The sequence below is a fragment of the Branchiostoma floridae genome, chromosome 5 (genome assembly GCF_000003815.2).
Source record: "Branchiostoma floridae strain S238N-H82 chromosome 5, Bfl_VNyyK, whole genome shotgun sequence".
Lineage (NCBI taxonomy): Eukaryota > Metazoa > Chordata > Leptocardii > Amphioxiformes > Branchiostomatidae > Branchiostoma > Branchiostoma floridae.
The window spans coordinates 23,517,572-23,542,420 of NC_049983.1; the positions used below are offsets into that span (position 1 = coordinate 23,517,572).

At 41.9% G+C, this 24,849-nt stretch overlaps 3 protein-coding genes and 1 long non-coding RNA gene across 4 annotated transcripts; 3 read left to right on the forward strand and 1 right to left on the reverse strand.

Annotated features, from left to right (window-relative positions):
* Positions 1-574: 574 nt before the first annotated feature.
* Positions 575-4,509, forward strand: LOC118416318 (poly(U)-specific endoribonuclease-B-like). The gene is made up of 8 exons (XM_035821407.1): positions 575-676; positions 1,393-1,453; positions 1,785-1,934; positions 2,226-2,322; positions 3,069-3,189; positions 3,342-3,581; positions 3,936-4,020; positions 4,487-4,509. Exons 1-8 carry the CDS (start codon positions 575-577, stop codon positions 4,507-4,509), a joined length of 879 nt encoding a protein of 292 aa, XP_035677300.1.
* Positions 4,510-7,751: 3,242 nt separating this feature from the next.
* On the reverse strand, positions 7,752-15,655 carry LOC118415942 (S-adenosylmethionine mitochondrial carrier protein-like). The gene is made up of 10 exons (XM_035820901.1): positions 15,473-15,655; positions 13,120-13,276; positions 12,597-12,706; positions 11,844-11,948; positions 11,321-11,368; positions 11,073-11,117; positions 10,355-10,424; positions 9,893-9,957; positions 9,363-9,436; positions 7,752-8,491 (listed from the first exon to the last, which is right to left on the reverse strand). The coding sequence occupies exons 1-10, from the start codon at positions 15,545-15,547 to the stop codon at positions 8,371-8,373; spliced, it is 870 nt and encodes a 289-aa protein (XP_035676794.1). The 5' UTR covers positions 15,548-15,655; the 3' UTR covers positions 7,752-8,370.
* A 646-nt stretch (positions 15,656-16,301) lies between these two features.
* Positions 16,302-21,665, forward strand: LOC118416319 (muscle M-line assembly protein unc-89-like). The gene is made up of 6 exons (XM_035821409.1): positions 16,302-17,296; positions 17,825-17,970; positions 18,700-18,904; positions 19,484-20,804; positions 21,187-21,270; positions 21,621-21,665. The coding sequence occupies exons 1-6, from the start codon at positions 16,302-16,304 to the stop codon at positions 21,663-21,665; spliced, it is 2,796 nt and encodes a 931-aa protein (XP_035677302.1).
* A 396-nt stretch (positions 21,666-22,061) lies between these two features.
* Positions 22,062-23,464, forward strand: LOC118416944. Its single transcript, XR_004831288.1, has 2 exons — positions 22,062-22,189; positions 22,508-23,464. It is a non-coding gene; the product is annotated as an uncharacterized LOC118416944 (long non-coding RNA).
* The last annotated feature ends 1,385 nt before the right edge of the window (positions 23,465-24,849 follow it).

Here is a 24,849-nt window from a genome sequence, read left to right on the forward strand (position 1 = left end):
CGTAACTGGTAGAGCTTTCGTATCGGGATCTATAGCTCCTGATTTCGATCCCCGCCGTGCCCCCGACGTTGTGCCCTTAGGAAAGGCACTTTACACGACCTTCCTCCCTTCACCCAGGTGTAAAAATGGGTACCTGACTTCGGTCGGGGAGGTAAAATACTGCCTTTACCTTCTGTCTGTACTGTGTATGTGGCACTGTTAATATATTAATTATTAAGTTACAAAACTTGAGTGCAGTGCTACATTGTTCTCGTCTGTCAAAAACCAAAATAAAAAACCTTGCTTTGCAGAACGACTGTTTTCTGCCCCTTCCTTTACCCATGATCCTTTTCAAACTTAGCTGGGTGGGGAACCCCCTGCAGCTCAGGTGTTTGTTTGAACCTTTGTAGTGACGACCACTTCCGGAGTCCTTTTCTTGACATGTGCAAATAGCAACCTTACATGTCACATGATTTTGAACTACATGGTAAGATGGCTGTCGCCATTTCGATAAGAACAAGTATTAGGTTGTGGCCATGTACATTTAAACATGTTTCTTGAATTAGAGCGTGTGACCACATATATTGTCGTCGCCATGGGATCTCTCTCCAACATTTGCTCGAGACTGTGGGATCTTGACCATAACAGGCTGAAGAAAGGGGTGGATTACGAAATAAAACTCACGCCGTCAAGAAAGGTAAGTGATTATCTATTATATAATCAAGCAATCGGTCAATATATCGATTTCAATCAATCAATCTATTTATTTATTTATTTATTTCATCTTGAAACAGATGGGTAGCCCCTACAACAGTGTATAGTTGATTTCCAAGGGGGCCCATCAAACATACATGTAATCAATCAATCCATTCACTCATTCGTGTTTTGAGTTAGATTAATCGAAAGTCCTATCTTGTGGGTCTAAAGTGTGGCTGAAAATAATAGAAGCATATTGAATACCACAATCTGCAACTAAAACAAGGATTGTAATGTTACAATTCAACGTGTTGTCTTGTTTTGCCCTTTGTCCGGTAACGCTGTGTAGTGGCCCGCTTTGGTTATCGAAATAGCACACGGGGGGAAGCACAATGGAACAATTGTACAGGAGACACGCACATGTAGTTAGTAATACGAAAACACAGTTAGGTCAACCTATATAAAACATATCACACAGGTTGACTTCATGGGTGACGGTGAAGAAAAATGTAAACCTCCGAATTTGGTGCAAAATAGATTGATTGGTCCAAAGGTAAAAAAATCAATAAGACTTACAAGAGTGGCATATAACTAACAGTGCACAGGCATCGGTATCATATTTTCACCGGTCTTAACCTGCATGCAATCGCATTACATCGCTTCAAGGGGATTCCATGGCATGTTACTTGAGCTTTGAAGTTCCATTTGTCATTGCAGGTTACGAAATTGTTTACCTTTGTGGACACCAGAAAATTGGGGAACATTCCAACGTACAGTGGTGAGTACAATCTCGATAGTATCATAGTGTGTACAGGAAGAGATATCCTAGTCGACACTTTAAACACGGTTTTATATTTGTTTTTAGCACTATGTCTAGTGCTTTTTTTCCATTGAAACGACCGCATAGGGAAAAGAAATGATCAAACGTATTAGTGCGTGCGGTACAGAAGCATTGCTTGCTTGTTTGCTTTCAAATCGATACTGCTTAGACAGTAGCTGTGTTGTTGTTTTTTGTGTGTGCTAAATATGGCAATATGAAGACATTTGCATAACAAATGAGGAAATACTAAAATTCGTAATTCAGCGCATTGTAACGCCTTTTATTTCAGCCTTTAGTGAGCTGCTGAACAACTACAAATCTGAGGCTTCAGAAACTGAGGTGGTAACATCCAGGCAGAGGATCAAGTCTCGAAAGTTCCTAGATCGTTGCCTGGAGACTGATGTCATGAAAGAGGCATACTCCTACTTGTTTCGCAAAAGTATGATTAACTAATTTGCATACTTTTGTTTTGTGGTACACCACACGACTTATGATTTTCTTTGAAAGACCTTCGATTTCGCCAATGTTAACGTTATGTTCTAGATAGCGTGTGCAGTTTTAATTGTAGTTGGTCTGAAGATAGTGTGAAAATAGTATATTAACAAAGACCTTGCTGGTTCTATGGGGCCTTGGTCTACATACACAATGGGCAACGCTTCACCTTAACTTTTTACTAGTCACACTCACTGTTTCATGATCATTCGCTAAAAATTCATGCATCAATTATTAGGACTTTTACCCCCGGGTGACATGATAGACTTCAGAACGAAGCTGTACGAGCTATGGTTCGACCTCCACCCTAGGCCTAGCGGAGACAGCACACTTAGGTATGTGCAACTTAGGGCGCGGTCGCATAGGTCGTGTGATCACCGTACGGTCGCGATCGCTAAAGCTATAAGTGCACAATTAACCCGCCGTACGTGCAAATACGTGCTGTTTACGTATCAAGACGTGGGCAATCTTTTGGGATCCGTAAGTGGTAAGTACCGCCTCCGTACGAACTCGTAGGGAATCGGACGGATTTTGTAGCACGCAGACACGCCGTAGAACTTAACGAGCAGGCAAAACTTTGTGTGTCATCGGACTCCGGATTCGCCGCCCGTACGTGCCAGTACGGGCGACGCGCCTGCCCTGTACAGCCTGAACGTTTTCAGAAATACGTGGCGGACGTGGCCTCCCAAAAAGACGTACGGAAAAATTGCACGTACGGCGGGTTGTGCCCTTAGCTTAACGTGGGGCATTTTTCAGGACAGCCGTGCATGTGTCCTGCAAAGTTCAGCTGTCTTGCTGAACAGAATGCTGTCTTGGGTCCTTTTAGGTGGTTTGTTCTGTCACAGCCTGCTTGAAAATACCACAGCATCAAAATTGTTCGACGATCGCACGGCGTATGTGACCACGCACTTATGAAACAGCATCAGTCAACTTTGATATGTTTTCGTGATTGCCATATTCCGTCAACAAGAAATCAATTTGGTTCGATTGTAATCTTTATCTGCTTACACATTGTATAACAAAACATAGAAAAATTTTCTCAACTTTTGATTCCTACCGTTATTCATTCCTCGAACTACAGATCGGCGTTTGAACACGTCTTTGTGGGAGAAACACAACGTGGCCAGGTCATTGGCTTCCACAACTGGGTCCGGCTGTATGAGGAGGAACGTCAGGGGAACGTCAGCTACAAACGCTGTCGGGTTCGTTTTTGGTGGATTCAATCTTTAAACTTAAATCTTATTGTCTCTATCTCAGATATGTCTAGATTTCTTGTTCTGTATTGAATCAAAGCTTTTTCACTTAACTAAATGTCTGTAGTTTACGATCCGATTGACTTTTCTCGCCTTTTTAGCCTCATGCATGTGACGACCACATCATCACGATAGACTTTAGTTGGAAGGGTAGGAAAAAGAGCTTCGGCAGCTTCTTCCTGGGCACGAGCCCGGAGTTTGAGCTGGCCATCTACACCGTCTGCTTCCTGGCAGCTGGGAAGGAGGATGAGACCATGGTCATCCTTGGGAGCGAGCTTGCCACAATCGTCACTCACCATGCGAATGGCCAAATCGGAGCTTCCTATCCCAAGCATCTGGAGGTAAGATACGGTTCAGAAATTTTAGACCTTACAAGAGGGACAGATGTGCGTCTCTCTTGTTAATTGTTTAGCGTAACTTTGCTTATGTTCCTAATTTCAACAAATGTGATACTATTTGTATGTTTACTTGCTTCTTTCACAGAAGAATACTCTTAACTTCTTCATGGCATGACATATTCACAAAAAGTTGTGATGTATGTTGCTGCTCTTTAAAATAGTGTACCCAGGTCAAACTTGATATAATTCTCAAAGAGCATTCCGAAGCAAGGCAATCTATTTCAATTCGTCATAGCATCTGTCCATTTGTCGTTCTTTGGCCCTGAAGTAGTTTTCTGTTTTCTTTTCATCTCACAGGCACAGCGAAACATGAAGGATAAACAAAGCCTGCTCTTGCGTCTCTGGAGTACACTTTATACCCAGCTGAGTGAGCGGGTATCGGGTAGGTCCTTAAAAGTACAAGATTCCCACAAAAAGGAGGAACCCTTACCCTCTGCGCATCCAAGGTCACGTGTGGTAAATCCATCCTCATTGTATCCCCATCCCATAGTAAATTCCCCAACCAAACCGGAGTCCCGACAGGGTCCGGGCAGAAAGGGCAAAAGCCCTTCGCTCTCACGGTCGCGAACAGTTTCTTTATCCTCCTTGTATTCCCATCCAATGCAAAATATCTCGTCAAACGAACGGCAAAAGCTATCATTAAAACAGGAGAGAAGCAAACCTGTATCTCAAGAACAGACATTTGGGAAACAAGACGTCCTCTTACGTACTTACAGTCCATCGCTCCTTGACAGGACACAGGAACTTACTCGGTCCACATTGGTGCGACATTCCGAAATAAAGGACCAAAGGCCTTCGTCATCACAGCTACTTTGTTATAAAGAGTCTTCGCTATATCCCCACTATAGGCAAGATACCCATATCCAAGTAGGATCTAAAGGCTCATCAACAGAAGAAGGACTAAAGTCCTTCTCCCGAACAGACATAGGCAGACTTTCTTCTACCGAACAAAAAGAGACGACCGAGAGACCAAATGTCTGCAGGCGTTTTTACACAACAAAACCCCATCGTGAGGTACAGGTTCGGGATAGAAGCTCATCGCCGATGGCTTCTGAGACAAGGGATAAACCGTCTTTCTCGTCACAGCCACGCACAGCTCTTCGATCCTCATTGAGTCTCATTTCACGACAGCGTGTCCAAGTCCCTGAGGAATCAAATACGAGCTCGTCAGATGACGAAGATGAGCACGTTTCCATCCTATCAGACACGGTTAGACCTACATACCATCAGTACCAGATGAAAGAAAGACAAGACATCGTCTCGCGTCCGTTGGTGACAACCTCCCAGCTCGGCACACGGGTCCCGGACAGGTCCTCTTGGCTACAAGGCTATGACAGAAAAGAGGTTATGCCATCCTCCACACAGCTACAGGTAAAGGCATCTAAAGCTTCTCTATCCCCATTGCATCCCTCTTCCAAACATGATGTCCGAAATCAACTTAAACCAGATAAAATGCAGTCATTTGGCGACAAGAAAAGCATTCAATCAACACGAGACAAGGCCGAACCCATGTATTACGAACAGATCGAGATGCATGAAAAACGGATCGTTCGAAGCCGACTCGCATCAGAGGTAAAATTACCACCTACCAAAGAGCAAAAGTCACCAATACAACCTGCTAAATTCAGAATATCGCCAAGTGATGGGAGCCAGATAACTGAAAAACAAGATAACGTCTCGTGTCCGTACCCTACAGCCGCCCTATCTAGGACACGGGGTCCTGCTAGTTACTCATGGATGATAGAGTCTGACAAAAAGGAGGAAACAACTTTCGCTCCACAGTCGCACACAGATTCATTATACCCACTTTATACCTATCCAAGACATTCTGCCTTCAGTAAAGTCAAGTCTAAGATTATCCCGTCAGATGACAAAGAGCGAAAGAGCGTACTCCTAAGAGACAGGGTCCGACCCATCTCTGGCGGACAAAGCAAAATGAATGATAGACAAGGAATCCGGACCCAACCCACGCTAAATGTGAACTCGTCAGCTGACCAATGTAAGACAGGTTCGCTGCAGGCAGTGGCTGGCAGACCTATCCCTGACGAACGAAGAGAGATGACCGAAAGACGTGACGTCTTCTCGCGTTCTCACACCACACACCCCCACAGTGAAATACAAGATCGGGATAGTCCCTCATCTCTGCCTGATTATGCGACGAAAGACAAACCGTCTTCCTCGTCACAGTCACGCACAGTTCGTATATCCTCGCTGGGGCAGTACCCAAGACGGCATACTCTAGTTCAACAAAAAGTGAAAGTGGACAACTCCTCAGATGACGAAGGTCAACAATTTCTACTCCGAACAAACAGGACCGAAAAAATATATAATGACAAATACCAGATTCCTGAAAAGCAGACCTCCTATAATCATCTTGGCACAGGCTACCCACCTGCTTTCGAAAGCCCAAAGTACCCATTCCAACGAGACACGACCAAAGCTTTCCGTCACGAACGGACCATGGTGCCTAATACTCAGGCTTTAAGCGCCCGATTCAAATCCCTAGACATCTTTTCAGCTGACATAGACCAACAACTCCCGCTCAAACGGGACCGAGTCATATCTTCCGAGCAGAGCCTGATACCAGGGAGACAAGCTGCCCGCGACACACTCGAGTACAGGGAAATCTCGCCGACAGACAAGGAGCAGAAGATATCAGTGCAACAAAAAAGGAGCAAACCACCATCTCAAGAACAGAGACAGACATCTGGAACACAAGACGTCTTCTTACGTACTTACAATCCGCCGGTCCTGAGCAGGTCACAGGAACTGATTGGGTCAAAATTGATGCGACGTGCAGACATGAAGGAGCAAAGGCCTTCGTCATCACAGCCACTTAATTATGAAGAGTTTTCGTTATATCCCCACCATAGAGAAGATACCCATAACCAATTAGTATCTAAAAACTCAACAATAGACGAGAGACAAAAGTTCGTCTCCCGAATTACAGACATAGGCAGACCTTATTCTGACGAACAAAAAGAAACGACTGAGAGACCAGACGTCTGCAGGCGTTTTTACACGACAAAAACCCATCGCGAGGTGCAGGTTCGGGATAGACCCTCATCGGTAAAGGGTTCTGAGACAAGGGACGAACCGCCTTCCACGTCACAGCCACGCACAGTTCTTCAATCTTCAGCAAGGCATGTCCAAGCTCACCATGAACTGAACATAGAAAACTCGTCAGATGACGAAAGCCAACAGTCTTCATTCGGACAAAACGGGATTAAAAATCACATATATATTGATATGACGTCTGGGTCGACGGCAAGACCACCCGAATTCGACATGACACCGTTGCCTCAGCGACCCAGCCATCGCACACAACACCTGGACAATCGTACCTGTGTACCAGACGTTGATTCATATAGTGATACCGTCAGTTACACAGACCATATCCACCCCAATGTGCGTCAGGTAAATGACCATGTACAGTTGGACATAGGGCAGACTGAACAGAGCCCTCCTTCCAATAGGCCATGTCCCCAGCGAGAATCACTCAAGGTGGACCCCTCGCAACCTTCCCCGATGCCCTTAGCTAACGACTCTCCGCCCCAGGGTTGGAGCCCTGTAACATACATCATGTCCTCTCTAGTTTGGGCATTCCAAACTCGCCCTTCAAAAGTAGAGATTGTTTAATCATGTTGGCAGACGCAAGTTCTTCCCATTCGTTCAGAGGTCACAGGTACACTTTCGTGGTGAAATTCTTAGCTAGGGTGCTACTACTTTCCTTTACATTATCTCGTCACTTTTAGGAACGGAAACCTCTGCCTGTATACCTGTAGGAACTTAAACCTACTTTGTCTAAATGTGCACTCAGTTCTGACATGGAACCTGCAGAAGGTACAGCAAAGGGAGAGATGTACTTTTTATCTAAAAATTGTTCACTTCAACACACAGGCATTCTCATGTACCTTTCATAGCATATGTTATCTTTTCTTACAATTTTTATGTGTATAATATTTATTATTCAGTGTACTGAGCTCTTATTGGGCTTGTATATTTGTAAATCAAAATATTGATTCAGACATGTATACAAGGAAGATAAAGTATTATTCCTTCCTTCATTCTAAATCTCAGACATTCTGCCAGGTCACTCAACAACAATGCACAAAATATCCACATTTATTTATTTCACCCATATTGCGAATATACATTTATGATCCTTAAGCACGCATTCTAATAATGTGTTACCTTCAGTTGGCACATGAGCCAAAATTACAATAAATAAACAGATGCAACCCATACACCAAATAGAATCTATTAGTAAGAAAATAACAGAACAGATTGCTTTCCAGTAAAAAAAAAAAGATTTAACAATCAGGCCTAATGCAGACTGCAATATCTCGTTTCCAGCTTTGTTTTGACAGTTGGCTACTGCAGAATTGCTCTGTGCTTTTTGCTATGTGAAAAGTTGAACTGTACCTTCTGAAAGAAAAAAAATGGACTTGCCCAAATTATCTTTATCAAGGAGTGCATAATCCACCACTTCTGTGATGTCACTTTATGCAGATAGAACATGTGACTTGGTGAGCAGTGGATCATAAGTTGCAGAAATTGACGTCACAGAAGTGGTGGATTGCTCATTTTTTGACAAAGAAAGCACTACCTAGCTGCAGTTTGAAGTAGAGCTAGTCAGTATTGCCATGAGGAAGGTAGCAAATGGCCCACCAAAATGTCAACAGAAATAAAAAGTTGTATGAGCATATTCTAAAAACACCCTATTCCTTAGCTAAGTTACTACATCCTTGGAAAAGTTTGACATGACAGCTTTCGACTTGTCGTACACCCCCAGGAAAATGAACCCACCCAGACTGATCCACAGGGTACGGGGGCCCACTCCAGCAAACAACCTGTGGGACATGAAAACAACAATATTGATATGGTCAGACCTATGCAATGCCATTTCCTTGGTTAGCTTAATGTCACATTTCCACAAAATGTCCCGGCCATGCAGAATTTGGGAACGAAAAAGTATGATATAAAAGAGAACAAAAACACAAAACCTACCAAAGATAATACAACAGTATGCCCTGTGCGTATCTATTGGCATAAACTTTAATTTTTCGTATACGCAAACAGCCCGGTCGGGCCCCGGGTAGGAAATGTGACATATATATATATATATATATAGGTCTTATGCAGCAGGGCCGTCTCCAGTTTGAATTTTTTTCATTGACTCATTGCTGGGAGTCCATGTTGTTCAGTTTCTTTGTTTAAGCTTAACAAAGCACATTTTCATCAACATCATGTCATGAAGTTACAATTTTTTGGACAGACAAGATGAAATTCTTGTTATACCTAACAGTGATTTTATGGCACTACAATACAATATAAACTTAGGCCCAATCTATACACAGTTTTTGCCGATATCTGTGGAGATGTCGGGAGGGATCTGGAACGTTGGCCGCGGGACACCCGTGGCGCTTGCAGTCATAAACAGCCATATAGCCTAATGAGCCCGCGTTATATGCTAATGAGCCCTCCCAAAGTCGGGACACATCTACACGCGCGTGGAAGCTGTCAGGGACCCCTGCCAAGCTATCGGGGACCCCTACTAAGCTATTGGGCGAATGCTCCGGACCTTTTGGTAGTAATTTTGCCGATATCTTTATGGCGATATTGCAGTTCCATTTAGACGCTGAAAAAAGCTGTTGGCGGGAGGTTGTAGGCTTGCCGATCTTGGGTAAAACTGTGTCTAGATCGTGCCTTAGCCACACTTACCCCCTCATGCCGTCTGTTCTCCATATTGATTTTAACACAGAAGGAATGCTTCCTCTTGCAGTTTTTGTCCCAGCCTAAAAAAAGTTTTATCAAACACACAAATCGTCATGCAATAGTAGTACAATACATTATGCAATACATAGCAATGGAATACATACAAAAATCACTCAAACATTTGCGACTTATGTGCAGAAAAACTGAAAGCAAAATGATCTAAGGAACGTTTGGGGCATATATTGTTTTCCAGCTCTCATCTTATAGTTCTGTTTATTGTCAGGCACTATGGTCCATAAGGACGAACAATTTGACAGTTCTGTCATTGAAGAAAAAAAACACATCTATCTTCTTTCATCATTTTCGAGGATCAAGGAAGTTGGATAACTTCTTAGAAGTCTAGATCTGATACTCTATTTTGTATTTTCCAATGGCATAGTTCGAATCAAACTATCATTCTTCAATTTCTGGATGAGTGATCTTCACAAGTGTACTAGAAGTAAGCCCTCACAGAATTTCAAATGAGCTATTCTTACCTCAGCCAACATGATTCTGGTTTTTGCTACATCCAGTGGTGTGGTTATTGCTGCTGAAAATCCACCTGGAGAATAATAAATTAAAGTAGAGATAAGGAACATCTAAATTAAAAATGCATGGTCCATGAACATTGTAACACTGCATCTTAGCAGGCATGTTGCACCTGATGTTTGATCCTTTAAAGTATATATACACTTCAGACTTTTAGGTGTTGGAGACAATTTTGAGAAGGCCTCTGTTTTTGGGGCGGTATTACGGCCTTAGTGGAGTTATGACAGGTAATGTTACAGATTCTGAACCACTCAATTGACTTGAAGAAGAGAGATTTTAAGCCTCAATTACCCTCATCTGTAAGAAACTACCACAAAATGATGTAATAGGATTTGGGGACCAAAGATAAAAATACTAGCACTTTATTGTGATCCCACTGCTTCAGTATTGGTATTGGTATCGCAGTATACCTGATATCGCCCCACACACCGCTCCCTGCCAGGGGTCCACCAGTTTGCCTTGTCTGGTGGACCACGATTTCTATGGGATGGAAAAAATTAGGAAATCAGGTGAAATTGTAGTAGTACTCACTAAGTTTTGTGACCTCTGTAACGTCTGCTTGAAATTGCAACCTAAGTCTTATTCTGACCAAATAAAGAGACTCCTACTATACACAACAACTGATTTATTTCCACTGACGTTTTGGTGACCGTCTTTTACCTTCACCAAGGCAATTCTGACAAGTTCACATTGTACAACAGCAATATGTGTCACTGCTTAGATGTCACTGCTTAGAGATGCGTATTTAACGTTAGTTCACCTTTATTCGCGGGGCAACCTATATCCGTTGTGTTGATAAACAAGGTATCTACTAGTAGGAATATCAAATCCCCAGACGGTGTTTTCAAATTGTAATATTTTCAAACTATTCCAGTTTGAAAACACCGTCCTTGTACTTGAAATACATTGTTTTTAAAAAGAACGGATATAGGTTACCCTGTGGTTAAAGGTGAACTAGCATTACATGTATAGTGTGTTTGTGATGCTTACGTTCCAAGATGTAAAGGAGTGTGATGTGTATGTACATATCATGTATAACAGTTCTTTTAGCTGTAAAACAACAGAATTACATTTATTCCAGATGGAAGAAAAAGACTTTGTACCGGTAGTATGAATAAAAATACTTACTTTCAGAAACTCCCAGATTGGAAACTGCACAAATGAAAACGGAACCTGCAGGGGATGAAATGTTCTGATAAGTTTCTGAGCCTTTCAATGCAACAGTGTACTACAGACAAATCACAAACTGTTACATTTTCCTTGCCATTAGAGTATATTTGTACTTAACAATTATGACTGTTTAGCTGTTAATTGTGTTTCACTGAGAATATAGATTCAACATTAACAATAATGTGACAATTTGTAATGACATATACCTCTCTGATAACTGTGCTAAGATACCCTCTGTAAAGTCCCCTAAATCCCTGCAAGAAAAGAAAAGATGACAAGATTAAAAAAAGACTGGTTAAGAAGATAAAATTCCTTCTTTTTCCCTTATCATCATCAGTCCCATCTTGGGGTGATACCATTTCTTTTTGTTGGACGGGTCCAGAAAATAAAGACCTAAAAAAATTAGTGGACCAGATTTTAGAATGATTTGAAACTGAACAGATTATACCTGCAGGCGTTCAGGTGTTTTGGGGCTTACAGTTACAGGTCCAAGAAAATAACAAGAGTTTATAGTCATTGCTATGTTTCTTCAGTCAAAATTGGTCTTAGCTAGCAGTGGCAGTTAGTGTTGTTTACATGAATATGTATTGCTCATTCACAAGTTTTCACAGACAATCAGGTCCAGGTTCAGGTCAAAACCAGAACCTGATCCTCTGTAGTACCTGGACTGAACCCTTACCTGAATTTTCTGTACCAGTACCCACCCCTAGTCATATCCATTATCCTTACCTCCTGTGTGACAGTTCTCCTCAGCACACTGTAGCTGGAATGTCCTGGGTTGGCCTGGGCTCTCTGTTTCACCACCTCGACTGGTACTCTCACTATACAGGCTCCCTGGAACATAGAAGAGATGGCAAACAACATTAATAACATACTGGTTAAATAAGAGGAAAGTTCATGCAGTTGAATTGACCCAAAGTTTTGTCCATTTATCATCTATCAGAGGGATATGTCCCCAACTGAAGCCAGGTGCCCATTCTACACCTGAGTTAGTGAGGGGAGTCATGTTAAGTCCTCTTCCCAAGGGCACAATGTTGGAGCATATCAGGGGACTAGAACCAAGGACTTCTGGGCTTTGAGTGAAACATCTTACTTGATAAGTATTGTAGAACAACATTGTGAATCTTTACAGTGTAACCTGTAATTGCTTTTCAACCAAGCTGCAGAATACGAAAATAGGGCTGATGATGTTTGTCCATCGGAAGTCGCTGAGGACCTTGCTTGACTTCAGCTTCAGTTCAGTCTTGTGAGTCCGGGCGTGACTTATCAGTCTGATCCTTGCACGGAAGCACCGGCCGCAGACGTTGCACTGAAGACCAGGTGGTGGTTGTGTGGGTGGGTCTGCTTTCCATGCTTTACATGTCTCCCACCTGATGTCCAGGGCAGTTCTGTGTTGCTCATCAATGCTAGCACTCTAAAGGACTAAAGCTTTAGTTAATAGGTAAAAGCTCCTTGGTAAAAGTCTTCCAAAGCTGTACTCACCACTTCTCCTGCGGAAGCTCCTATCATGTGACTGACAGGTGCAAGGGATTCTGGGAGGAGGCTTCCCGTCAGGCTTTTCACGAACTCGTAGGTGACAAAAAAGACAGCAGCTACGGAAACAGAGACAAACTGTTAATGCAGGGGCAATAAAAAGTCATAGCACTCCTATAAACCTATTTTCACAAGGAATCATCAACTCCTTTGACTAAGCAATTTTTTTCTACATACACAAGAATCAAAACACTCACTGTCATTCTTATGTATTACACTGCAGAGGATCACCCATATACAGATATTTGCTGTGGCCTTATATTATATATATATTTTGTTCCACACTGTAAATACGAGCAAAGCACGCTAGCCTGAGATCAAAATTAGATAGTAATCCTCATGGTGGTTGTAGATGTAGTGTGGTGGCCTGTTAATAGTACACTGGAATCAAGTAGCTAGAACCCTCATGATAAAGACCCTACATCACCAGAATAAGATATGCCTGATGAGAATAAATTACAAGACTCCCTACCTCCCGGCGCTGAGCCGACCGCAGCTGACCCCAGCCCAGAGTAGATACCCCGGAACCCTCCTGACCTCCAGAACCCAGCCTCGCTCTGAAGCCGTGTCTTCAGCGTGTCCAGGGGAAACAGGGTCACATCCACCGCTGTTCCCGCCAGCCCTCCTGCCTGGAAATAATGTGTATACAGTCAAAGTCAAAGTCAAACCTGGCCAAAGCAACTACTAAGTACTAAGGGGACTATAGATAAAATGATAAGACTGTACAAGCATCTGGACCTCAAGAAGCCAGCTTCGTTCTGCAGCTGTGTCTTCAGAGTGTCAAGAGGAAACATTATCAGTGTTTGCCACATTTTCCGCCAGCCATCCTGCCTGGAAATGATATGCATACAGTCAAACCTGGCCTTTAATAAGCAACCACTCAAGGGAGCTTCACTCTTCAGCTGTGTCTGTAACGTCAGGAGAGTTCGGGGGAAACATTGTCATGTCTATAGCTGTTCCTACAAGCCCTCCTACCTGGATATACCACAAATTGGCACAATATGTAATTTGGATTTAAAAGGAGTTTCCAACATTGAAGAAGTTTAATTTCTATTCCAGAGGCCGGCTTCTTTCTATATTGTATCTTCAGCGTATCCAGGGGAAACAGGGACACATCCACAGCTGTTTCTGCCAGTCCTGCCTGGAAATTATGTTTTGATGACTTTGCATTGGTATTAACTGCACACAACAATACATATGTCATTATCCAAGAACCCTGGCATTTTCATTTGCACTGGCTATAAATGGTCTAACAGTCATACAGTCAAACCTGTCTATTGCGGCCACTCAAGGGACTGGTCAAAATTGGCCACTATAGAGAGGTGGCCACTATAGAGAATATGCTAATTAGTTGACCACAAGCAATAAGTTACACATGGTTATAGTACCCACTGATCTTTATTCACATAATACAGTACTGTACATGTACTGCAATGATTTTTGCATTATATGTATAAGAAAACAAAAGCTATAAAAAGTTTTGAGTGTTACTACAGTTCTTATTGCCTGAAGAGACCGGTATCGTCATATTTCTTTGATCTTTCGTCTTGTATCCTTTGATACTTCGCCGCCGCTCGCGTTCACACGTCAGATTCGCCCATTATGCTAATGTGGTACTCACAAGAAAAGTCTCGTCATTTTAGACTTATCTCTTAATAAATGTAAGAATAAAATCCACCATAGTCTGAAGTTCATATTATTTTGTCTTTGTAACAATTTATTTAGAAACTTTTTGTGCTGTAAATTAACCTAAGCGATAGTGTATTAGAACGTAACTTTAACACAATTTACCTCCCTAATATTGGTGTCGTGTATTGACCTTATATGACCTCGTTTGTCAGCGGGTATGAGTAGCGCCAGTTTACGAAGTTTTGTTTTGAAAATAAGTCAAAGAGGTTTTAAATCCGACGTAGGGTGACGATACGGCCGCTGTGTATGGCCGAACGCGTGCCGAAACAAAGATCAGCGGTCCACGTGGCCGTAATCGGCAGTGTTTTTGCACCTGCGGGACCAGAAATCGTGTGGCCGTGGCCGCGTTGGACAGGTGGCCGCTAAGCCTATTTTTTAATCATTACGAATCCAAGGGACCGACAAAAAGTGGCCACTATGGGCAGGTGCCCGGTATGCAAAGGTGGCCGCTAATACAGGTTTGACTGTATTTGGATATTTTTTTAATCATTTTTCTATTTCTAATACAATTTTTAACAAAAATAGGGCAGACTCGGGAGGGGGTGGGGTAAGGTTCACAACATGTTTCTAAAAAAACTTCCCCTTGCCTTATGAGTTTTGACAATTATTTATACTTTGCAACGTGGAGAACTTGGGCAGAGTTTGGTTGGGCAGGCTGAAAGAAATATGATTTAAGAAAGGACATGAAAGGCATATGATTTCTACATCTACATCTAGATTTTTTTTTAAGTCACAATCTTCTCCACACAATGTCTTCTTGGAAAGCTCATTTGAGGCTTGTTCTACCGCTTCTGATCGATTCATAAAACTAGGACAAAGCTAGCCGCGAGGAACCATACATTTTTGTACATGCTGCGCTGCGGAGCTAACGTTAGCTGCAGCTACACATAACACTGAACGACTCTAAACGTGACTCTAAAACACTTTTTAAACATTCTCCTGGTACATACAGATTACACATAGATTCGACATACTCCAGCAACTCTCAATCACAAGGCACCAAGACGGCATGAGTACCAAGAGAGCTTGACTCAAAAATTATTGAACTCAGCACCAAGAGACGAGGCTAGAGACCGGCCACGTCTGGTGAAATAATATAGACGTAAAACGACGACGACAACAACAATCAAACTCACCACCAGACACTTGACAAAGCTTGGCTCCAGGTCGTCTGCCACTACGCTCAGTTCCATGTCCTCTGCCGCCGCCATGGCGCGTATATGAGCGGTCCAACGACTGAGAAACACCGGCCGACCGACCTCGAACCACGAGCAACTTTCTCTCCAACTTTCAGCTGACCTGAAGAAAACAACTTCCGGGTGGAATGCAACATTTGGAATAAAAGGGGCGAGAATTTTTAAACAAAATGTATGATTAACGTTGTATCACAATATCTTAATTCGTCTTAATATATATAATATCCATACATAATTTTAAGTGTTTTATTTTAGTAAAAATAAGGATTGCCAATGGCAATACTTGTTCTTTGAATTTTAAAAGCGACATCCCCTTTGAATGAATCGACTCGTCCCTTCAGGTCCAAGATGGCCGAAGTTGGGAGTTTGCAAGTCGACCACAGTTACAAACGGGTCGTAGAGAGCTGGTTTCCAGACTTATTCCGGAACGAACAACCAAAAGGCAAAGCTAGTGATGCAGGGGAAGCAAAAAGTGACGTTGGGAAGAATAGGAGCGAGACTGAGAGGTAAGAGAATGGCGTATTTGTGGACGCCGTTTGTGATTTTTTTTGGGAGGGGGGCGTGATGTGCGTACACGTGTGTACGAGTTTGTAAAGGTTTCCTGGCGCAAAACTGAGAAAATTCAATTGCAATTTTTTAATGTATAGTTCTGTTCCTTGTCAAGTAAGGTTTGGGAAGACAACGGCAAATTAGAACTCTTAGTTAAAGTAACATGTTACGTTACATGTATTGCGCAATCAATAGGATCATTTCACTTCCTCCCTTCACCATGGGCAGCATCATTGGGTCCTTTACAGCTACAACCATCACCACCGGGGGAAAAGACAAGGCACGAGGGGAAATCCTGACCATACTACAAGACATCACAAGTAATAACGTACCCACCACAGTCATCTTCACAGACGGCTCAGCCCTTGGAAACCCTGGGCCCACTGGTTGCGCCGCAGTTGTGTATGAAAACTGGGGATGCTCTGAGCCATACGCTGTACGCAAACCAGTAGCCAGCAAATCTAACAACTACGAAGGGGAACTTGAGGGACTACACCTAGCCATAGACACCATCACCAGAAGACCGACCACATCAAACAAGATACTCCTCCTCTGCGACTGCAAATCTGCGATTGAAACAGTGACAGGGGTGCAGCAAGTGGAAGCCTACAACAGCCTGATAAACACACTCAGAAGCAAACTCAGCATACTCAAATCTAAAGGCTACACCATACAGATCACCTGGTGCCCAGGACACATGGGAATTCCTGGTAACGAAATTGCAGACAAAGAAGCTAAGCTAGCAGCAGAGGAAGCAAGAAACTGCCAGAACCACACATCCTGGACAAAACAACAAGCCATGAAACACATCGAGTCACAAGCACATGAGAGATGGAACAGAAGGACCAAGCTGAACACAAGAAGTGAACACATGCAGAAAATCGCCACCAACATGAAGAAGAAGGGACAAACACTGGGAAGAAGAAACACACAAGTCATCATCAACCAGCTGGTGAGCGGCCACACCAGACTTAACTCCTATCAAAACTGGATGAACCCTGAAATCTCACCTAGCTGCGCAAACTGCGGTGCTGTGGAGACCACCAACCACTTCCTGTACCACTGCCCTCGCTATGAAAAGGAGAGACAACACATGCTGCTAGAAGTGGAGAACATATTTGAGACATACAACACAGCAGGGGACAGCAGAGACACCGACATCACCACGCTGGCTGGAATGAGAGAAGACCTGTCAGAAGGAATCAACAAACAGATGTACATGGCCTTCTCCCAGTACATTGAGAGTACACACCGTTTCGACGTACTCTCCTAGAAACTCCTCCAATAACTCTCAAGCACAAGGAACCAAGAGTTAAATACCAAGAGAGACTATTGACTCTAAAGCAAGCCATGTGTTACTCAGCACCAAGAGACCACGTCTAGCGAAATAATAGACGTTAAATGAGGACAACAACAACAACAACAACAACAACAAATTTAAAAATTTCAAGAAATTCGATTCCTTGTAATAAGAATCTTGAGTGACCAGCGTTAACTCTTACAGAATGACAGCGCATATATGTAGTGTATTACATCTAAGATGCTCTTTTTATACCCCCTATATATATTAAAGGGATTAATACATCATACACTCATCCCTTTAATTTTAAGTTTTAAAGTAAGACTCAGGAAGTTACATGTCAGCAAGATGCGGCATTCAGAAAAAAAGTTTCCTTTTTAAAATCACCTTGAAACGTCTTTAGTAGCGGACTGTCTTTAATTCCTTTGATCTCATCTCCTCAGTACCAGTTTAGAAAAGCCCTCCCTGAAATCTCAGGAGAAGAAGAAGCAATCCGTTCCCATGGCAACCAAGATCGGCAGTCTGGTGGAGGGGAAGATCCTCCCAAAGCTGAAGAAAAGACATCAGCAGCAGCAGAACCAGCAGGGAGGTGCAGGATGTTTGTTTGCTTGTTTGTTTGTTTATTTTGTAAGATCATAGAGCATAACACACTCAAGGCATGACACACCAAATTTTGTACAGTGACAACATCCACAGGAAAACAAGCAGAAAGGTGGGGAGAATATTTGTTTGTTTGTTTGTTTATTTTCCATGATTAGACTACAGAATAAGACATTCAAGGCATGACACACCAAATTTTTTATGTGTCAAAAGACAACAGGTGCAGGAAAACCAGAAGAAAGGTAGGTGAATGTTTGTATATCTTGCATAATCATAGAGCATAATATTGAGGCATTTGAGGCATGACACACCAAATTTGTACAGTGTCAAAATACAACAGGTGCAGCAGAACCAGCAGAAAGGTGGGGATAATGTTTGTTTGTTCGTATAACCATAGCATTCGTCAGTCTTGTACCAGTATCAAAGGCACTACTATAAGCTGCATAAGACCATACTACATTATCTTAAAATTTGATGGACCCCATTTCTTATTTAAGTGTGGTGGGTTCTTTATCATGCTTGAGATGTCGCTTTGTCGATTTATTAGCATCGATTATGTCAGAAGAATTAAAACCATTTTTCTTTGCTATAGCAGTGTTGGGCAAAATGACTAGATATCAACTTGAACTTCTTTTGATAAATATTGCAAATATTAGATATCTGTTTCTTAAGATGAAATTCAAAAGGTCTTCATTGCTTCTTACTAATTCTTATCCAGGAAATCCTTGTAACAAAGTGCCCGCAGCTGACCCAGATGAAAGTGACGACCAGGACAGTAAGCTGAAGTCACTGTCTCAGCAGAAACAACAAGTTAACACACAGCAGCAGCAGGGAGGACAGAAGATGTCCAGGAGTCAGGTCCGGAGGATGAAGAGGAGACAGAAAAAAGCTCAGATGGAGCAACAGGCAGCCGGAACACAAGAGTGAGTACTAGTATACCATAGTATAGCTATCCTCCTACGCAGGGACATCCAATGGCGAAACCGCCTGTCTGGATGTAAGCTGCTTTCTCAACCGTCACACTTTGTTCCTGACCACCCGGCTTATGAATATTAATGAGCTTACCCTTATGTATATGCGAGACCCCTTTTGAAAACTAAAAGGCCTAATGATTCTCTGATTGGCTGACAGCTGGTTTGGGGGTGAATGTCCACAGCAACTAAGGGTTACGGTTGAAAGAGCAGGGTACATCCAGACAGGCAGTTTCGCTGTTGGATGTCCCTGTGTAGGAGGATGAGTATAGCAGGGGCTTTTGTAGGAAAAAATTTCAGAACCAAGTAAACGGAGTGATGCAGGAACTGGGTTTGCCCTCATCCACAGGAGTTTTAGAGAGCTTTAAGTTGAAATGGTGAATTCTAAGGTTTACAGAGGGATGGCTAAGTTTGTTACCAGAAGCTCTGGGGAAGATATTTTGAAGTTCTACCAATCTGATGAAATAATTTTCAGAACTACAACTTATAAAGTTATGGCCTAAACCAATCTGCTGTTATGTAATCCCCCAGGGTGCCAGAGCCAGTGACAGGACAGTTTCCCACTCTGGAGAACCTCCTACAGAGCCCCTCCAAGCTGTCACAGGGAAAAGTGGAAGGCAGTGAACAGAACAAGGACAAAGATAAGAGTACAGACAAGAAGAACAATGGCCCCAAACAGTCACCAAGTCACACAGGAATGAATATAAAAGTAGAGACACCATCACAGAAACAGAAAGCTGGGAACAAGGAAAAAGAGTCTATTTCTCCAACTAATTCTTGGGGAATGAAGGACTCTACAGGCAAGAAAGCGTCCACCCCTTCTACTCAAGTGGGACAGATGGAACCTCAGACTGGTAAAACAGTAAATGGAGGAGACATGAGCTCACCTGTATCTAAGAAAAAGAAGATAAAAAAGCAGCAACAAAGTCAAGAGCAGTCTGTAACAGAGTCACCAAAGTCTTCCAAACAAACACCAGAAAAACAGCTAGACTCTGATCTAAAGTTGTCCAGTCCGAATGCTGAGGCAAAATCGAACCAGGCTACTACTCCAAGCCCAGTGAGCAAAAACAAAAGGAAAAGACCCCATGCTACACTGGAGCAGCCGTCACCAGGTCTTCCAGTTAATCCTAAGCAACACAGCGCTGATTCAAACAAAACTACTGATGCTTTGCTTAAGGGTGACTTGGAACAGGTAGAAGTAACTCAAGATGAGAGTGGCAACGTGTCAAAGAAAAGGAGAAGGAAAAGACGCAGCAAATCCAAAGAACCACCTTCTGAAGGCTTGGCAGAGTCTAAGGAAGATACAGAAGACTCAAAGAAGCCAGTGAATGTAATCCAGGTGAATGTAATCATAAGTCCAACAGGTAATGGAGAACAGGTAGGAAATACTGAAGGAGAGATAAGCACACCTGGGGATGGTAAGAAGAAGAGGAAACAGAGAAAGGCCAAGAAAGTTGTGACACCTGAGAAGCAAGAACCCCATGCACCTGTTGAACCATCACCCAAAAAACCCAAACTGCAAAACCAACCTGACCTGTCAGGAGGCGCTGCTAAACATGCAATAGAAAAACAAATGTCCACATCTTCTGTTTCTCCTACCAGTCCTACTGGTGAAGAATCTAGTCCAGCTAAAAAGGCAAAGAAGAAGAGAAAGAATCCTTTGGTTTCAGAACAGGGCAGTGGAAAGAAAACAGCAGAAGAGAACATTTTGTCAAATGCAGAAGAGACACCAGCAAAGAAAGAAAGACTTTCTGTAGAGCAGAATGAAGCTGATACAGGTGCACAGCCAACAGGTGCCCTGAAAAGGAGGAGGAGGGCAAGAGGGAAAAGAAAAAGAACAACATCTGAACAGGTACATGTATGATTTAGTTGCTTATAAGACTGGCTTTGCATCTTTTTTTCACCTTAAAGTTTGTGCCATTCTTGCATGTAAAAAACTAAAATGTAGAATGCTATTCTTTGTACAGAGGTCAGAAATGACTGTTCTCTGTACTAGCCTGGGTGCCATCCTCCAAAGGTAACACTGGCTCAAAACGGTCAACAAAATCTTTTCATGGTATACATAGTCAGCGGTTACCCAGAGAATGGTACTCAGGCTATCTCTACACTACACTACTGTACACCCTATCTGTGTAGAAATTGGACTGAGAAATTTTCCCAGTGGAAGCCAAAAGGAACATCACAAGACTATTTTTCTAGTTACATTAATTTTGCATTGTTTTCTCTAACTTTAGAGTCAGTCTTCAGAGACAGGAGCCAGTACTACAGTTAAGTCTGGCTCAGAGGAGGGTGTTACAGTCAGTTCTGCAAAACTTGAGGTAAGTTGTCAGTGCTGGTCTGATCAGACTAGTTTCTGCATGCTGCTGGTAGAAGTTGCACTGATATGGGATGTAAAGCCGGAGATCCCATGTTTTAGGAGAGCCACACCTTTAATATGTTAATGATCCCATTACACTTATCAAAAACAGTAGGTGTTCATCTCGATGTGAATCAAATCTTACAGTCTGGTCTTATAGTAATAGTATAAAACTGGTGCGTTATGCCTTCAATTAGGATACCACTTATGGAAAACAGACACAATTGGTCTCACTGGTGTTTCGCCACTCTGTTATGCCAATGCCTTACCAATGTTATGTTAGATTGAGACACCCTAGGTTCCTATTTTTAGCACCAGCACCACTTGCCAAGTTCATGTCCGACCCTCCCTGTCTAACTCTGACCTGATACGGGAGCCCATGTGGTTCTTACCTCCTCCAGGTGCTGATGTTACACCTGAGACAAACAATGCCCCATTGTTCTTATACACCTGAATTAGTCGGTAGGGTTTCACTGTGAACCACAATGGCAACAGACTCAATGACATGTACATGTACCAAATGTGACTTGAGTTTAGACTGTTCCATTTTGGGAGTGGGGAATTGTTTTTTTTCATTTGTTTTGAAAGCCTGCTAAGTGATTTACTTTTTGTGATATTTATGTAACCAAAATACAAAAATTATTTCTAATACTTTTATTAAATCTTGAAAATAATGTAACATGTAGCATTTTTGTATATTAAACTTTAACACATGTTATTTTAATCTAAAGCAAAAAAGTTCTTTTCTGCTGATGAAGTATTTAAGTGTTGTTTTCTTTATCTTATTTTCAGGATGAATCGGCAACTACTTTGTCACCAAAGAAGAGAAAGAGAAGAAGAAGAAACAGACATAAGAAGGATGCCATGCCAGGGGAAGAGTGGTACGTACCAGGAAATTAGACTTTCTTCAAAGATTATGAACCAAAGTCATGACTGGATTTTAATTTTTTGTAGGAACTTGGAATTGTCCAGGGTTTGTGACTAGAGGGTTGCATTTTGTATTTGACACAACTTCTGGCATGCCATGAGGCATGCATGTATAGTACAAAATGACTACTTACAACGGTTACCTCTCATTCATAACATCAGGCCACACAAGACAAACACACCTGTCTAAATCAAGTTCTTTGTTGTACATGTAATTCTATTGCAGCTGAATTCACTTTTCAGAAAAGTCTGTGTTTTCTGTCTTTCTACAGAAGCTGGTTTGACTCAGGCTGACAATTAAAGAAGCAGCAACCTCAAGACCTTAAATGAAAGAGTTATTTCTTCTGAGTTTAGAACAATCGCTAAGTGCCAATGTGTATTACGTAAAACTGTGTAGGCAGTGTCAACAACAGAGTAAGACTACTTTAGGATGAAAAGTATAGATAGAATACCCAAACATGCTTTTTTTAGTTAAAAGCTAATTAATGTTGCAATATACCATAAATCTACTAAAAGTTGCATTCATTTTTCAAATTTAATGTTCCCCACAAACACATATAGTTGGCTTGTGCTATTGCCAAAAGGGGGTGGATGATGTACAAAATGATTTTGCTTAAAATAAATGACACTAACTTAGTGCAGAAGAAAGAGTGTCCTATATAATACTGCTAATCTTGAAATCAATGAACCAATGATAATGATCACTATTTAGAATCATTGCATTGCCCTTGTAGTATAGGCATTTCACTTAACATTGATACATGTATGACCAAAAATCTTCCATTTGTAAAACAGTAGAGCTTGACTTGACTTTATTAAGATCCACATTTAGCTAACATTATTTACATTTAGCAAATTTTTGTCTTGATTTTGTACATGTTTAAGAGGTAGGTAATGTATGCATAACTCTGGAATTAGTTATGTCATTTGTTTGACCACTTACATTTGTAGTCGTTCATTTAGTTAAGACTGTGTAAGGCCCATATGCATATGTTATTAGTTAGAGTTGCATCTACAAAAAGTCATTCACAGTTAGCCTTTTGAGTACAAAACAGGAAAATCTATGTTTTTTTAATTACTAGATACTTTTAATTATGTTGATGCATTGTGTGAAATTTATAGGTTTTAAAATGTTTTATTGTTATTATTGACATTATTTGTTTGTGTTCTTCATTTTGAGGGCCAAGATGATTTTTAATGTTTCCTGTTTTATAGATAATTCTCTAGAGGAAAAAAAAACATTTGTTGACTTTGGTTGGAAGTACTCAAATTTGCTTTCATTTCAGTAAACTGCCAATATTCAGAAACTAAAAAGATATATTCATTTACTTGCTTGTTTTCATATCATATTACATGTAAGTGTATGAACTACATGTAAGCTTTGACTTCATACACGTTCTGGTTCAGAGTTAATTAAGTTGATAGGAACATTCGGTTATTTTGATCAAGGAGGTTAAAGTTCTTTAACCTCCTTGTTTTGATGTTGTTACATTGTTAGTTTTACCCAAGTTGTGTTACAATCTTCAGAACAAATATCTAGTCATCAATAAGTACAAACCTTGAGCAGATTTTATAGCATTCTGTAACTGCTGCATTTTATTTTCCTTCTCTAACAGAAAAATATGATTGCTTTTGAATATTTAAACATTTTCTTACATTGACACAAGCATTATAGTCAGAGTTTATGCAACCTGTTGAAATTACATAGAGACATAAAGATCATTTCTGTTGTTTGAAACCCATTCTTTATAGTCTGTTGCCCCATAGAGTTTAGAGATTGTATGGGTAGTGTGTTGTTATCCACTGTGTCTAGGGTAAGGTATTGGGAGCTGCTGTGGAACCCACACCTTTCCCTCACAACCAAAGTCAGGTGTCCATATCCATATTTACACTTGAATGGAGTGAGAAATGCTGTATCTGTATCTGTATCTATAGAGCCGGTATAACCACCCTTTGGCCTAACACACCAGCTCCGCAGGCACACGGCGCGGCAGCAGCTGGTTATATTACACTGAAGGACCCGTCACACCTAACTGTTGCACATCTATCTGCAAGATGATGCCCCTACTGTGCTTGGTGATAACACATTCCACTCTACGATAGTTCTGGGAAAATACAAATTTTTGATTGTAACACATCAATCCTAGGTTACATTTGCTGTGCTAAGTGTCTTTCCCCAGGACACGACATTGGTGGCATGTCAGTGATTTGGAATGCAGGACCTTTAGGTTCTGAGCCACACCTCCTTACCATTACTCCAACACGATGCCTTTTGTCTGCAGTTTCAACTGTGACCTTTTTTGTGTGGATTCTCCTGTCGATTCGACAGATGAGCAGGCAGACAGGCATTTACCTGTTTGTCTGACCTGCACATGGCTTTTTATGTTGAAGGAGGGGTGTGCAATTCCTCCTCCACCCTCTCGTCTACTGGAGCACTTAACTCACAGGGGCAACTATATGCAACGTGTGAGGCGGCTCCAGCAGATGCAGCTTTGTTGTACGGAGTATCCGTCTCCTAGGAGGACTTCCAACCAAGGATGTAAGGGGTTCCTCCTACCCCCAACTGTGACTACGCAAGCTAGAAATTTACCTTTCATTTCTTTCCAAAGACTTT

Coding starts and splice junctions, on each gene's coding strand:
- LOC118416318 (XM_035821407.1), top strand. CDS start 575: ATGGGATCTCTCTCCAACATTTGCTCGAGACTGTGGGATCTTGACCAT. Junction 677..1,392: donor AACTCACGCCGTCAAGAAAG/GTAAGTGATTAT, acceptor TTGTCATTGCAG/GTTACGAAATTGTTTACCTT. Junction 2,323..3,068: donor AGCGGAGACAGCACACTTAG/GTATGTGCAACT, acceptor CTCGAACTACAG/ATCGGCGTTTGAACACGTCT.
- LOC118415942 (XM_035820901.1), bottom strand. CDS start 15,547: ATGGCGGCGGCAGAGGACATGGAACTGAGCGTAGTGGCAGACGACCTG. Junction 11,949..12,596: donor GAGCTTCCGCAGGAGAAGTG/GTGAGTACAGCT, acceptor TCTATGTTCCAG/GGAGCCTGTATAGTGAGAGT. Junction 9,437..9,892: donor CCAGAATCATGTTGGCTGAG/GTAAGAATAGCT, acceptor AACTTTTTTTAG/GCTGGGACAAAAACTGCAAG.
- LOC118416319 (XM_035821409.1), top strand. CDS start 16,302: ATGGGCAGCATCATTGGGTCCTTTACAGCTACAACCATCACCACCGGG. Junction 17,297..17,824: donor GAAGGAATCAACAAACAGAT/GTACATGGCCTT, acceptor TCATCTCCTCAG/TACCAGTTTAGAAAAGCCCT. Junction 20,805..21,186: donor AAAGAACAACATCTGAACAG/GTACATGTATGA, acceptor CTCTAACTTTAG/AGTCAGTCTTCAGAGACAGG.